This window comes from Saccopteryx leptura, chromosome 10 (assembly GCF_036850995.1).
Source record: "Saccopteryx leptura isolate mSacLep1 chromosome 10, mSacLep1_pri_phased_curated, whole genome shotgun sequence".
In the NCBI taxonomy this organism is placed as follows: Eukaryota; Metazoa; Chordata; class Mammalia; order Chiroptera; family Emballonuridae; genus Saccopteryx; species Saccopteryx leptura.
In genome coordinates, this window is record NC_089512.1 from 44,356,021 (window position 1) to 44,372,269 (window position 16,249).

The 16,249-nt window shown below is 40.0% G+C and overlaps 1 protein-coding gene across 5 annotated transcripts in view; it reads left to right on the forward strand.

The window, feature by feature from the left end:
* The window catches only part of ARMC8 (armadillo repeat containing 8), a 118,603-nt gene that overhangs the window by 10,778 nt on the left and 91,576 nt on the right, over window positions 1-16,249 (forward strand). The window contains exon 1 of one of the 5 annotated variants that reach the window (XM_066350307.1): window positions 10,258-10,280. The exons of the other annotated variants lie outside the window; for them this stretch is intronic. Within the exon in view, the coding sequence (XP_066206404.1) occupies window positions 10,278-10,280 (3 nt within the window). The 5' untranslated portion in view covers window positions 10,258-10,277. Of the gene's footprint in view, window positions 1-10,257; window positions 10,281-16,249 lie in introns of those variants that run through there. 5 annotated transcript variants of the gene reach the window in all.

Genomic DNA, 16,249 nt, shown 5'->3' on the forward strand with positions numbered 1-16,249 from the left:
TGAGATAAGCTTATCATTTTGGGAGGCATTTAAATGAACCCCAGCCAACCCAGAGAATATCTCATCTTTGTAAAACTCCTCACAACCATTGTCACTTTTATGCCCCAGAGATGATTCTTGTTCTCTTGACCTGGATTCCAGGTTACGCTGTTTTGCAGCATGCATCCTTCCTTAGTTCATTTACTGTATCTGGGAGGATATATATCATCTTGGTCCTCAGTCTTCAGAAATTCCTATCTACATTGAAGGGTTAACAAATATAATTTACTAGGGAGAGGGGACCTTAGAGGTTATCTAGATGAATATATATAGCTCTTTGTGTTTTGTATCATACTTTTAAAAGGATAAGCACTGTAGCACCTGATTGGAAAGAAGCATGAATGCTAAATTGCTTCCAGTTCTTGTGACCACCAAAGCACAGTTTATAACAATTGTTGATATTATATACAAGGACTATATTAACATTTTATTACCTTAAAAACTCACTACAGAAAGAGTAAAGGCTACTCTTTATATCTTTTAATCTAATTGTGCCTGACTTTTCTATTATGAAAAAATAATCCCCTTTTGTGTATATGTAAAATTATAAAATCTTTGCCTGGAAGAAACCTGCAGATAATGTCTAGTTCATTCTTGTATTTTTTAAAAAATTATTGATTAATTTTAGAGAAGGAGAGAGAGATGGAGAGAAACATTGATCTGTTCCTATATGTGCCCTGACCAAGGATCTACCCTGCAACCTTTGCATATCAGGATGATTTTCTAACCAACTGAGCTGTCCAGCCAGGGCCTTTTTTTTTTTTTTTAATTGGGGAAAATAGAACCAGAGAGGTTGACTTGCCTACTCTCATATGTCATTATTTAAAGTGTCAGTCAGATTTCCAAACACCTAAATTAAAAAAAAAAAAGTGTGCGCAGCCTTACATTTTAAAATTTTATTTTCAAATTTTATGAGTGCTGATTTACTTACTACTTATTTAAAAATTTGTTCTTTTAACATGTAAGGCCTGGTTTTCAGTTTATTTATTTAGAGGTTAGGGTTGCCCCTTATCCAAGAAGATTATGTTTGAATTATGTATTTAAGTATTTTCATGATTGTGTTTGTGAAGTTAAAGCAGATTATACTCTAGGCATCTTACTTGTCATAAGTATATTATGTTCTGCACTGATAGGACCCAGCCAACTCTGAAGTGCCATTTTATAAACTTTCCAAAGTTGCTGTAGGCTGCAGAAAAGCAGCCGTTGATTAATCTGGGGGAAGGAGGGTTCTGTGAATGTCTAGAAACACCAAAGAATTAATGATTTAAAAAAAAAATGGATAAAAATAGTTGCAAAAATACTATGTGACAGTCTGAAAAATATTGAGTGAGGATTCAGTTGAATCCTAATGGGGCCAGAAGTTTACAATAATACAAGAAGTAAAAGAAAACAAATAAAAACCTACCAAGCTCTTGGTTTTTAAATAGTACTTGGGTATTTTGTTCTGATTTTTCTTCCTTTCGGAAGCCACTGGGAATTTTGGAGAACATTGGAAGGCCTCATTAGCGGTCTGCAAGGGAAAGGTCAGTCTTTGTTGATATTATCCTTTTTGTATTCTAGGAGGCAGATATTTTCCCTCAAAATTAGGAAAGAATTGTGTAGCAATTACTTTTTAGACTGATAAGAATAGATACTACTACAGCCTGACCTGTGGTGGTGCAGTAGATAAAGCGTTGACCTGAAATGCTGAGGTCGCCGGTTCAAAACCCTGGGCTTACCTGGTCAAGGCACATACGAGAAGCAAGTACTGCGAGTTTCTGCTTCCTGTTCCTCTCTCACTTCTTTCTCTCTCTCTTTTCTCTCTAAAATCAATAAATAAAATCTTAAAAAAATAAAAAGTGAAAAGAACAGATAATTACACTTGATTTTAGCCAAAAGCCCAAGAAGCAATTGCAGTTACTTTTGATTAATAGTAAAATAACTCCCCAGCAGAGAAATGCTATGTATCACCAGATCGCTTCAAGCAACAGTATTCAGGTAGCAGTAGTTAGGACTTTGTGGGTTTAACTATTTCACCAGAGCCAAAGAAGAGGACATACGATTTGAAATTAAGGCACAGTTTAGTAAAATGCTGGTATCAAAGTATTGATTTTTTAATTTTATTTATTTTTTTATTCATTTTAGAGAGGAGAGGGAGAGACAGAGAGAGGAGAGACAGAGAGAGAGAAGGGGGAGGAGCTGGAAGCATCAACTCCCATATGTGCCTTGACCAGGCAAGCCCAGGGTTTCGAACCGGCGACCTCAGCATTTCCAGGTCGACGCTTTATCCACCGCGCCACCACAGGTCAGGCTCAAAGTATTGATTTTTAATGTGCTGGATTATGGCAGCCTTAATCTCTTCAGGAGCAAATATGAACACATTAAGCGTCTCTGGGTTTTAAAATGAATAATTGTGATTTTGGCATTTCAGAAAATTGTCAAAGTAACCAAAGGAATAATTTTGGGGGGGAACTGAGTTTTGTAAACATTGGAAAATCAAATTTTGGTTTCAGATTATTTGAGAGATAGGGAAGGGTTTCTGGGGCTCTCAGTTTAGTGGAACATTAGTCATTTTAGTTAGTGGTTTCCAGCAATATCAGATTTAATACCTTCTTCTTAAAACATATTTTGTAGTACCGGCTTGTCTAACCTGAAGTGAAATTCATAGATAAATTAAGTATCTTGACATGTAAGTCTTTTTATTTGATTTATTTGATTTTTTATTTTTTGAGAGAGATAGGAAGGGAGAAAGATGAGGAGCATTAACTCATAGTTGTGTCACTTTAATTGTTCATTAATTGCTTCTCAGATATACCTTGACCTGGGGGTTTCAAGTGAAGCCAGTGACCCTTTGCTCAAGCCAGCTACCTTTGGGCTCAAGCCAATGACCGTGGGACCATGTCAGTGATCTCACACTCAAGCTGGTGACCCCACGCTCAAGCTGGTGAATCTGTACTCAAGCTGGTGACCTAGGGTTTTCACACCTGGGACTTCAGCATCCCAGGTCAATGCTATATCCACTGTGCCACCACCAGTCAGGCTTCTCACATGTAACTTTTTAAAAGGTATAATGCCCCAGCTATATTAAGGAGGAAAAAACAGGAAACTAATATGTATCATTTAAGTAAGTAAATACTCAGGTACCACTATTCTAGAAAGAAGTAACAAAGTAGTGATATATTTGCAAATGTATCTAATTTGGCTAAGAATATGATTGCTACACTATAGACCAAGAATATGATTGCTACACTACAGACTGACATAGGTATGATGTAACGGCTACTTATATACAATAAGTGGTTATTTTTTTATTTGACTTTCTGAAATGAATAACTTTTGGTAAGACAAATAAAACCTTTATTCATATGGGAGTTGCATTCTTGGAAAATTGATTGTATAGTAAAATGATACAAAACATTTTGTGTTTATATGTTAAATGGAGTTAAATTCTAAGCTAAGATAATTTAAAACGTTTTTTTTTCCCACATGATTGTGTAGTGGAAAGCTTTTTTGGGATATGGGCCTATTGTCCCACACAAGGCAAAATACCTAGCATCCTTAGTCCTTGCCTACTGGCTATCAGCACCTGGTGACATTTTATTTACAGATTTTATTTTATTTATATTTTTATTTATTTTATTTTTTATTTTATTTTATTATTTTTTTAAGTGAGAGGAGGGGGGATAGAGGGACAGACTCCCTCATGCATCCTGACTGGAATCCACCCAGCAACCCCCATCTGGGGCCTGTGCTTGAATCAGCCTAGCTATCCTCAGCACCTGAGGCTGTTGCTTGGACCAGCCTAGCTATCCTCAGCACCTGGGGCAATGCTCTAACCAGTCAAGTCACTGGCTGTGAGAGGGGAAGAGAGAAAAGGTGGGGAGAGAAAGGGGAAGAAAAGCAGATGGTCACCTCTCATGTGTGCCCTGACCAGATATCAAACCCAGGACTTGCACATGCTGGGTTGACACTCTTATCTACTGAGCCAACTGGCCAGGGCTTATTTATTGATTTTAGAGAGAAGAGAGAGAGAGAGAGAGAGAGAGAGAGAGAGTGAAAGCTGGTAGGGGAGGAGTGGGAAGCATCAACTCATAGTTGTTGCTTCTCATATGTGCCTTGACCAGGCAAGCTGAGGTTTTGAATCCACTGTACCACCACAGGTCAGGGTTTTTTGTTGTTGTTGTTGTTTTAAATTAGAAACCTGGTATTTTAAAAATGTATTCTTTTGATTATTTATTGATTTTAGAGAGAGAGAGAGAGAGAGAGAGAGGGAGATAGGAACATTACTGTATTCCTGTATGTGCCATGACTGGGGATTGAACTAGTAACCTCTGTGCTTCAGGACAATGCTCTAACCAACTGAGCCATCTGGCCAGGGCCTGTTGACATTTTAGTAGCCAAAACCACTGCTATGGATTTACAAAATGTATGTTAGGGAGTAGTGCTGTCCATATTTAGGACTGCTGAGAAGCTTAGAGCATGAGACTTGCTGAGTGCTATGTGTATCTTAGTGTACCTCCCTCTTTCTCTTTTGCACTTCTCTGTTTCCCCTGTTTGTGACCATGTGTATAGTATAATGTCATAGAAATAAAATGTTGCTTTTAAACATTTTCCCCCATAGCATATATAGCCCCCTAATATCCTATAATACCTTTTTATTATGTTTATTTTTTATCTTTTTGCCTATGCTGAAATGTAAACTCTGCAAGTGTGCACTTTTCTTTTTTTTCTTATGGGGTCTTTGTTAATGACCTAAAACAGTGCCTACATAGCTATTTAAATATTTGTTGACTGACTGGTTTAAAGAATACAGTTTCATCTTTGTTTTGTAATTCTTTTTTTTAAATTATTTCTATTTTTTTTTTTTGGTTTGTTTTTCAACTATAGGTTACATTCAGTCTTCTTTTTTTTTTTTTTTTTTACAGTGACAGAGAGAGAGGGATAGATAGGGACAGACAGACAGACAGGAACAGAGGGAGATGAGAAGCATCAATAATTAGTTTTTTGTTGCGACACCTTAGTTGTTCATTGATTGCTTTCTCATATGTGCCTTGACCACGGGGCTACAGCAGACCAAGTAACCCCTTGCTTGAGCCAGCGACCTTGGGTCCAAGCTGGTGAGCTTTGCTCAAGCCAGATGAGCCCATGCTCAAACTGGCGACCTCGGGGTCTCGAACCTGGGTCCTCTGCATCCCAGTCCGACACTCTGTCCACTGCGCCACTGCCTGGTCAGGCTGTTTTGTATTTCTAAGGGCGTACTGATTCATTATAATACTAAATTGCATTTCTCAAAACATCATACTGCTTCAGAATTCTTTTTTTGCATATGTTGTGCTCTCCACCTAGAGTCCTTGTCCTTTTTTTTTTCTTCTTTTTTCACCTGGCAAATTAATACTAGTCTTTCAGATTACTCATCCTCACTGTTTAGACATCACCTCCCATTTAACTCCTAATTTCAGTACTTTGGTTAATTGTATCTTTGAGTTTCTTTTTATCATATATCCACTTTCATGGTTATATTTATGTGTTACAAGTTATATTTGTAACTTGCTTACATATCTGCTTCTTTTCTGTGCTGTGAATGCCTGGAGGGTAAGGGACTTTATTTTTATTATTATTATTGGATTTACTTAGGTGACACTAGTTAACATAATCGCATAGGTTTCAGGTTACAAACTCCACAACACATCTCTGTCCACCGCACTGTTCATCCCCACCAAGCTGGGGGTGTGGAGGGTAAGAGACTCTATCTTAATCTCTACTACCAGCAGGTGGCATATCACCTGGTAAATTAAAGATAGTCACATGTTGAATTTAAGCCTGAAATAGTTTTTTTAATAAGATTTTTTATTATTTATTTATTTATTTAGAGAAGGGGGAGGAGCAGGAAGCATCAACTTGTAGTAGTTGCTTCTCATATATGCCTTGACTGGGCAAGCCTAGGGTTTAGAACTGGTGACCTTAGCATTCCAGGTCGATGCTTTATGCACTGCACCACCACAGGTCAGGTTGAAATAGGTTTTATTTATTTATTTATTTATTTAATTTTTTTTTTTTTTTTTTGTATTTTTCTGAAGCTGGAAACGGGGAGAGACAGTCAGATAGACTCCTGCATGTGCCGACCGGGATCCACCCGGCACGCCCACCAGGGGCGATGCTCTGCCCACCAGGGGGCGATGCTCTGCCCCTCCGGGGCATCGCTCTGTTGCGACCAGAGCCACTCTAGCGCCTGGGGCAGAGGCCAAGGAGCCATCCCCAGCGCCTGGGTCATCTTTGCTCCAATGGAGCCTTGGCTGCGGGAGGGGAAGAGAGAGACAGAGAGGAAGGAGAGGGGGAGGGGTGGAGAAGCAGATGGGCGCTTCTCCTGTGTGCCCTGACCGGGAATCGAACCCGGGACCTCTGCACGCCAGGCTGACACTCTACCACTGAGCCAACCGGCCAGGGCCTGAAATAGGTTTTAAAATTAATCTTTATAGAGTTCAAACATCCTATATTTTGGCTGTATTTCTTCCATTTCTCCCCTAACCAAGATTTTCCCTGACGATGCTGAACAATTTTCTCTTAAAGTTCTTGGTAGTTTGTGGAATAATTGACATAATAAATTTTGATTAGCAGTCACAAGTTTAAACATTCATTTCTTAGGAGGGTCACAATTCCCCTTTGAGAATTGTAATGTTTTAATTTCTAAAGAACATATGAATTAAATCATTGCACTTGAAGGCTCAATTGAGATAGAATTCAATTCCAAGTTATTGGCAAGAGTTAGGGCCATGTGGGCTGTTGGACTGAGGACCTCAGTACCTTGCTGGCTCTTAGCCAGAGAGCTGTCTCAGTTCCATCTACGTGGGTCTCTTCATAGAGCAGCTCAGCATGGCAGCTGGCTTTTCTCAGAGAACTGAAATGACATTTCATCACATCTTCTGCGTTCTCCACATTTCTAGAATCATGTCACTACATTTAGTCATCACTCAAGGGGAAACACTGCATAGGGCTTGAATACCAGGAGGTGGTGGGGATCATTGTGGACCATCATCTCAGAGACTGCATATCACGGATGGTCTCTCTAATAAAGGGGAAATTGCTTCCACATAGTATTTGTCCAAAATGGAAAGCAACTTATAACCTGTTTCTGTTACTGTTTTCCTGCAAGAAGAAATTTGCTTCAAGCTTCTTTTCTTTTTTTAATTATCAGTACCCATTTATATACACAGAATCAACTCTTCTTAGAAGTAACTAATTTACAAATTTGGTGCCTACAAACTTTATACTGAAGGGATCCATGTACATTTTCACTTTTGTTGGTTGTTGGTTAAATTACCAGTCATCATTACCTAAAAGATAAATCATAAGTAAGGATATAATATAATAGTAACAATAATTAGAACAAGAACACAAACTATGAATAATACAATAATTAATAAATAATAATACAAGAATAAACACTTTTGCATCACAGATTATAATACAATAATTAATAATAATATAGGAATAAAAACTTTTGCGTACTCGCAACTATAAACCTGCTTTTACCCACCCCTCTACATTTGCGGTGGCTGTTACAGCTTTGAATGTGTAAAGTGAGTCAGGTTTTGAAGGCTTGCTAGGTCATTTTGAAGCCTCTGTCTTACCCTAACTAGCTTTGCTCCTTTTCTTGGGCACAGTGTACCCTGAGCTTTAGCTGGCTACTTGACACAGTCACACTATTGGTTGGGAGGTTGGAGGAATCGCCTGGTATACAGTCCCTTTCAGCTACTAAAAGCTACACAAAGTAATTTAAAAGGGCATTGGTGTTTTGAAGTGAGAGTAAAGCCACATCATGTAAGGTCAGAATATCAGAAACACTCCTAACTCTCTTGCTATGGGGAGGAGGGAAGAAGGAACCCCAGCATGAAATTCCAACCCTGGTTAATTAAATCTCTCTTATTTATGCCTATTTCTGTACATTTAATGTACCTGGAGTAAAACATAACCATGCTTACTCGGTCTCACTTTAAATTCATAATTGTGAACCTCAGGGGGGTTCGTGCTGCCTGGAAGTCCTGGTAAATATTCCTGGCCCATTAAGGGTCTTATTCCTTCCTCTCTTCTTCAAACCAGCAACCTCCCCAACCTGCCCTACCCCCACCTCCACTGTTTTTACTCTAAAAAAATAGGAGTAATCAGAGAGCTCCCAACTACCATATATATCCACCTAACTAATTTCCTCTGGTTATCGTACTTTCCATGCTCTATTTTGTCAGTAAATCTCATTCCCTCTCAATTATACATGAACATTGTTCTAGAAGTTCCCCCCAGCGCCATTGCATCATCAGTTTTTCTTTATTAAAAATGTTTTTTCCAGCCCTGGCCAGTGGCTCTGTGGATAGAGTGTTGGCCTGGTGTATGGATGTCCTGGGTTCAGTTCTAGATCTGGGAACACAGGAGAAGCGACCATCTGCTTCTTCCCCTTCCCTCTCCCCCTTCTCTCCTTCTCCGCCTCCCACAGCCAGTGGCTCTATTGGTTCAAGCGTGGCCCCAGGCACTGAGGGGTAGCTGGGTTGGTCTGAGCACATCAGCCTCAGGCACTAAACATAGTTGAATTGAGCATCAACACAGATGGGGTTGCAGTACACATGCAAGATTCTGCCTCACTATCTCAGCTCTTGTCACCTAAAAAACAAAAAATATTCTATCAGTGAATAAGCATCCTCTAATTTATTCCATCTTTAAATAAAAAAAGCTCTCCTGACTCCTCTTTCTACCCACCCTTTTATTTCCTTACTCCCCTTTATAATGAAACTTCTTGAAAAATCTGTCTACAGTGGTCCCTCGTCTATTGTGGGGGTTAGGTTCCGGTTGCTCCTGTGATAGGCGAAAATCTGCGCAGTAGTGACCTTATATTTATTTTATTATTTGTGTATGTATATATTTTTGTTTTTATTTATGTATATTTTAAGGCTTTATAAACCCTCCCTACACTCTTATAAACCTTTTCCACACTGTTACTAATCTTTCGCACACACTTATAAACACTTCCTATGCTCTTAAATACTTTCTACACTCTTAAGCCTACGTTATTTTAACATATAAAATTTTATATGGGTACTCACCAGTGAATATACTACAACTTGAATGATGAAGATGATGATGAATTAGCTCTGCAGTACTGATGATGATGAAGATAATGACAGTGAGATGAATGTACTGCACAGCCAAGAAGAGCATTACAGCTCTTCTGAAGGTGCCACTTTAACTGGCGCTTCATTAGGTGGTGCAATATCTTCACTCTTGTCTGTAACTTCTGTTTTTGCTAAAGGCCTAGGCATAACTGGTGTCTTCTTCCAAGTGAGGAATAGTTATGGGGAGTTGCTGGCGCTGCTTTTTCTTCTGGGCGAGGTTTTTGTAAACTAACATGCCACCCTCGATTGTATTTGAGAACTGCAATGAATGAAGCATTTAGGGGTCCCATTCTTGAGCCACTCGCTGAAGTTCTTTGGCCATTCTGACAATGGTTGCAAGGCAATCGAGTGTTAGGCCAACCTCCTCTTCTTCTTCAACCCCTAGTTCCTCTTGTTCCTCTTCCTCTTCTTCACTTGCTGACTTTGTCATCTCTGTCAGGTCTTCATCCATCAATGGTTGTGGGGTTTTGACTTTGTCCTTCATAATAAAAGTGCACGACGGCATTCGCTTCCAGAATAAACCCGTCTCATCCATATTAAAAACTTGTTCAGGCTTATAGCCCCCTTCCTTGATGGTGATTTTGAATGTGTTGTTCATGTACTCCCCAGCTCCAGCTTTATCCGCAGAGGCAGCTTTTCCATGCAGAGAAACGCTTTTAAGTCCAAAGCATTTCTGAAACTTGTCAAACCAGCCCTTGCTGGCATTGAATGAGGTTGGTCTGATGGGAGAAGCACTCGATGGTCCTGCTTCTGCGTCGTCTTCCTTGTCCTTGTCACCATCGTGAACGTCACCGCTTTCAGCAAGTTTTGTAAAGCTTCTTGGCCTTCGTGCAGATGGTGTAGGTATCCAGCAAGATATTCTTCTTCGTGCAGCCATAGATCCACAGGGCCAATGCAGACTCCATCCTCACAATGGCCTTATTGCAGGAAGTTACCACCCTCTTCGCAGTCTTGTTAAAAGACACTGCTGCCGTAATCCTTATATTCTTTTTGTCCTTCTTTATGTAGCGAACTGAAGATTCATTGATCTTGTAATGGCTGCCTACAGCCATGTAGCTTCTCCCTTCCTTTGGCATGTCAAGGAGTTCCACCTTTTCTGCGATGGTAAGCATCTTCCTCTGGTGCTTGGGTTTCTGTGCCAGAAGCTTTGTAAGGTGCAGAACGTTTGGGCGACATCGTAGGGCTTGAAATAAATTCAATTTTTAACAAAAATTTCACAAAAATACAACACTGCAGAGCAACACTATGTGCAGTGATTAGACCTTGATGTGAAATGGACAAGGTGAGGTGCTGAACGCATGCTATACACAGGAGATGGAGGAGACTGATGCTATGGTCGCTACGCCAATCAGCACCCAGGATACAGAACACAGTGCTCTGGTTGGTCTCCTCCCATCCATCAGCCAGTAGTGTGCTGTGTATGATCTCACGTGGGCAAACTAGCTCAAGAGAATGCATTCATAGCTGTGTTTTCCATATGTGCAAGTCTTTGTTGACTCATTTGCTGTATGCTACATATTTTATTTCCATTTAATATTCTTTTAAGGCCCTGGCCGGTTGGCTTAGTGATAGAGCGTCAGCCCAGCATGTTGAAGTTCCGGGTTCGGTTTCCAGCCAGGGCACACAGGAGAAGCACCCATCTGCTTCTCCACCCCTCCCCCTCTCCTTCCTCTCTGTCTCTCTCTTCCCCTCCCACAGCCAAGGCTCCATTGGAGCAAAGTTGGCCTGGGCACTGAGGATGGCTCCATGACCTCTGCCTCAGGCGCTATAATGGCTCAGTTGTAACGGAGCAATGCCCCAGATGGGCAGAGCATCGTCCGCTGGTGGACTTGCCAGGTTGATCCTGGTCAGGCACATGCAAGAATCTGTCTCTCTGCCTCCTCGCTTCTCACTTCAGAAAAATGCAAAAAATCCCACAAAAAAACACCTTAACCTCTTTTAATATGTTTTCATTAATATTTTTTATATTGTTTTAAATTTTTAGGCTAGAAAATGCTTACTTTACTGCAAAAATAATTAAAATAATAAATATATAAAAATACCTATATACCGTGAATTCCTGTGATATAGTGAAAAATTCACAATCCAAAATTAGTTATATACAATTTAAACACCCGTGATGCAGTAAGACTGCGAAAAGTGAATCATGATATGGCGAGGGATTACTATATATATTTTAAGGTTTTATTTATTGATTTTAGAGAGAAGATCAAGAGAGAGAGAAAGGTGGGGGTTGGGAGTGAGAAGCATCAACTCATAGTTGCTTCTCTTATGTACCCTGACCAGGCAAGCTCTGGGGTTTGAACTGGCAAACTCAGTGTTACAGGTCGACACTTTTTCCACTGCACCACCACAGGTCAGGCTATATTTACTTTTTCTAATTCCTCTTCTTCAATTCTCTCTTAAACCCTCTCAAAGCAGACCTTGGCCCCACCACTGTGCCCATATTGTCAAGATCACTTACTCATGGCCTCCATGTTCCTAAATCCAGTGGTCAGGTCTTAATTACCATCTTATGCTACACATTGTTAGTATGTGCCATATGTTATTGCTCCCTTCTTGAAACATTCTCTTATTTGGCTTTTTGGATTTCTTTCCACCACATTTGCTGCTTGTTCAAGTGCTCTAGAGTTCAGTCTTCAGGTGTTACATTACACTGGGGAACAATTTTTTTTCATTTTCTGTTGCATGAGGTTTTAGAACTGTTTCTATATATTTCTGCATCTCTCATTCCAAATCTGAAATCCGTGTTTTGGTGCATGCTCTAGTTATTATGCAATTTTAATTTCTTTTTGTTACAGTTAATGGCATGCATTGGTTTTTAAATAGGAGTTAAAGGGCAATGACTCTTGGATTGAACATAACCACAAGGCAATTAGTTTTACAAACATCACTTTTACATAATTGTAGTTGTTTTTAAATGTAAAAAATTATGATCTGATAAAAACACCCTCTTATTTTGTTCTAAGATTGAATCATGGCTTCTTCGAGTAGGTGTAAATGTAAGAATAGTCCTGACACCTTTTGTTCTATATGTGGCTGTTACACACTTCAATGTCAAAGGCGCAATATTTCATCATTTGTGACACATGCATATATTGCCTATTTTCAAGTTCCCCTTGGCGATCAAGACAAGAATTGGGCTCCTCATATTGTGTGTCATAATTGTGAGGAAATGCTTTGTGACTGGACAAAAGGAAAACGCTAAGAAATGCCTTTTGGTATTCCTATGGTTTGGCGTGAACCTAAGGACCACAGCAGTGACTGTTATTTCTGTCTGATCCATACAAAGGGCATTGGCAAGAAAAAATGGCATATGATCGCATATCCTAATATTCCTTCAGCAATACGACCTATCCCACACTCTGAGACACTCCCAGTTCCAGTTTTCAACGGTTTTATTTCTTCTAAGGACGAAGAAAGTGAACATGGTGATCAAGTGTATTTTGATAAAATGCATGAGGAAATGGTTTTAGAATCTGAAGGGTCTTCTTCTGATGCCAAGCAATCATTAACCCCTCAGCAGTTTAGCTAACCTGAATTGAATGACTTAGTAAGCGATTTGGGCCTATCCAAGAAAGCAGCTGAGTTATTAGCCTCCAGGTTTCAAGAAAAGAATGTACTTCACTGGTCAGCTAAAGTATCCCATTTCAGGAAGCGTGAACAAATTTTTGTGGACTTTTTTTCCGAAGACAAACACTTTGTTTACTGTCATGATATCAGTAGACTTATTAGCCAGCTAGATGTTACCACTTACAGTTCAACAGAATGGCGGCTATTTCTTTTTTTTTTTTTTTTTTCATTTTTCTGAAGCTGGAAACAGGGAGAGACAGTCTGACAGACTCCCGCATGCGCCCGACCGGGATCCACCCGGCACGCCCACCAGGGGCGACGCTCTGCCCACCAGGGGGCGATGCTCTGCCCATCCTGGGCGTCGCCATGTTGCGACCAGAGCCACTCCAGCGCCTGAGGCGGAGGCCACAGAGCCATCCCCAGCGCCCAGGCCATTTTTGCTCCAATGGAGCCTTGGCTGCGGGAGGGGAAGAGAGAGACAGAGAGGAAAGCGCGGCGGAGGGGTGGAGAAGCAAATGGGCGCTTCTCCTATGTGCCCTGGCCGGGAATCGAACCCGGGTCCTCCGCACGCTAGGCCGACGCTCTACCGCTGAGCCAACCGGCCAGGGCGGCGGCTATTTCTTGACAGCTCTAAATGGAGTCTGAAATGTGTTCTCCTACACAACGGTAATGTTTATGCAGCGGTTCCAATTGGTTATTCAACTCATCTGCGAGAAGATTATAATGACATAAAAATTGTCCTTGATTTTCTGAAGTATGAGGAGCATAATTGGATCATTTATGTGGATCTTGAAATGGTAAATTTCCTGCTAGCACAACAGAGAGGTTTCATGAAGTATCCTTGCTTTCTGTGTTTGTGGGACAGCCGAGCTCGGGAGAAACACTGGACACAGAAGGAGTGGCCGAAACGTGAAGCTCTGGAAGTAGGGATGCAAAATATTGTGAATGAACCTGTAGTTAATCGAGACAGGATCATTTTTCCCCCACTGCACATCATACTTGACTTAATGAAGCAGTTTGTTCATGCTTTGAATAAAGAAAGTGAATGCTTTCAACATATTATTTCTGCTTTTCCTGTCTTGTTTTTCGAGAAGATAAAATCAGGTGTATTTGATGGGCCTCAAATTTGAACCCTCATACGTGACGAAGAATTTGCTAGGATGATAAGGAGGAGAAAGCAGCATGGCGGTCTTTTGTGGCAGTTACAAAGAACTTCCTTACCAACAAAAAAGCAGAAAACTATAAACTTCTGGTTCAAAAGGTGCTGTTGGCTTTCCGCAACATTGGATGTAACATGAGCATTAAGATTCACTTCCTGAACAGTCACCTTGATAAGTTTCCCGAAAATCTTGGAGCTGTTAGTGATGAGCAGACTACTTCTGGAGCGTCAAACGAAATTGTCCTCAACAAGTATACAAAACACAAGAGCTACAAACACAAATTTTTGCCTGAATAGAATTTAAATGTTTTGCGCAACTTTTATGATTAGACTAAATAAGTGTTTTAATATGTTCTATTCTGAAATTGTAGACAAATTCTGATGCAATCATATCTTAGTGTATTAGTGTATTTACTGCATTATATAAATTATTATATAGTGTGTCTGTAAAGTCATGGTGCACTTTTGACCAGTTACAGGAAAGCAACAACAAAAGACGATAGAAATGTGAAATCTAAAAAAAAAAAAAAAAAAAAAAAGAAATGTGAAATCTTCACCAAATAAAAGGAAAACCCTCCCAATTTCTGTAGGATTATGTGGCAGCATGTGCGCATGTGCAGATGATGATGTAACACCTTGTATACAGCGGAGCAGCCCACAGCCATGCTAGTCGAGATGTGGACGGTACAGAGGAAAGTTCAGTGTGTTCTGTGGCTTGCTAAATTCGAATCTATGACCAGAGTGCAACATGAATATCGGCGCATTTATAACGAAGCGCCACCACACAGGAATAACATTACTCAGTGGGATAAGCAGTTGAAGGAAACCGGCAGTTTGGTGGAGAAACCCCGTTCTGGTAGGCCATCAGTCAGTGACAAGTCTGTAGAGGCTATATGGGATAGCTACCTAAGGAGCCCTAAAAAATCTGTGTGTGAGCTCACATCGAACTGCACTGACTAGGTATGAAACTGGGAGAGTTTTCCTTTTATTTGGTGCAGATTTCACATTTCTGTCGTCTTTTGTTGCTTTCCTGTGACTGGTCAAAAGTGCACCATGACTTTATGGACATACTGTATTTTCACAAAGATGATGCCCAAGGAGACATTCTACTTCATTATGTAAAACGTTGAAAATTTTACAATAAGATGAAAACCTAAAATCTTGAATTGCAAAAAAAACCACTATATCTTACAGAGAAAAACTAATGGCAGATTTGAGATCAGCACACTCGAATTAGGTAAGAACAAATGTTTTTGTGGTTGCAACAAAAATCTTGTTCCCCAGTGTTATCCATGGACACTCCCTTGTTGAACTCATCCTATTTACATACTATATGCTGACAACTCCGTGACTTTGTATGTCCAGCCCACAGCTCTCTCCTAAACTCTAGACTTATATATCCAACTGCCAACTTGACATTCTCTTTTGCATATTTAATGATATTCTCAATCTTAAAATGTCCCACAATGAACTTTTGATCTCACTCAAAACTGCAGCACAATCTTCCTCATCTCTTTAACTGGCATCTCAATCTTTCTAGGGACTCAGGCAAAAATCTTAAGTGCCATTCTTGGTTTCTCTCTCTTTTTTACATCCCATGTCTAATCTGACAGCATATCCAATTTGACAGTCATTTCAGCTTCAACATTTAGAATGTAAGTAAATCTTACTATCTCCAAAACTCTTCCCCTAGTCCAGGATACTATCATCTCTTTGAAATAACAGCAGTTCTGACTATTGAAATAGCCTCCTAGCTAGCTAGCCTCCCTGCTTCTTGTCCTCTAACTCCTTCCACACATTTGTCTCTTTTTAAAATGGTTACCAGAGAGATCCTTTTAAAACACGTCAGATCATGTCTGTTTTCCCAAAGCTCTTAAAGGCTTTCCAGCTCACACCATAAAAATTATAATCCTTACAATGACCAACAAGGCTCTATACCAGCGCTGTGCAGTGGAAAAACAAAGCAAGCTACACACATAATTTTCAATTTTCTAGTAGCCATGCTCTAAAAGTAAAAAGAAAGTAGAATAAATTAATTTTAATATATCTTATTTAAACCAATATATCAAAATAGTATGTCAACATTTAATCAATGTAAAGAATTATTGATGACATTATTTTGCTTTTTGCCTAATCGGTGGTGGCACAGTGGAGATAGAGTGTCAATCTGGGATGCTAAAGTCCCAGGTTTGAGGCCCTGAGGTCACTGGCTCGACTTGAGCTCCCTGGTCAAGGCACTGATGAGAGAAATTTATGAACAACTATGAGTTGGTGCTTCTCATCTTTCTCCCTCTCTCTCCCTGTCTATCTTTTCTCTTTCTCAAAAAAAGAAAGAAAAGGT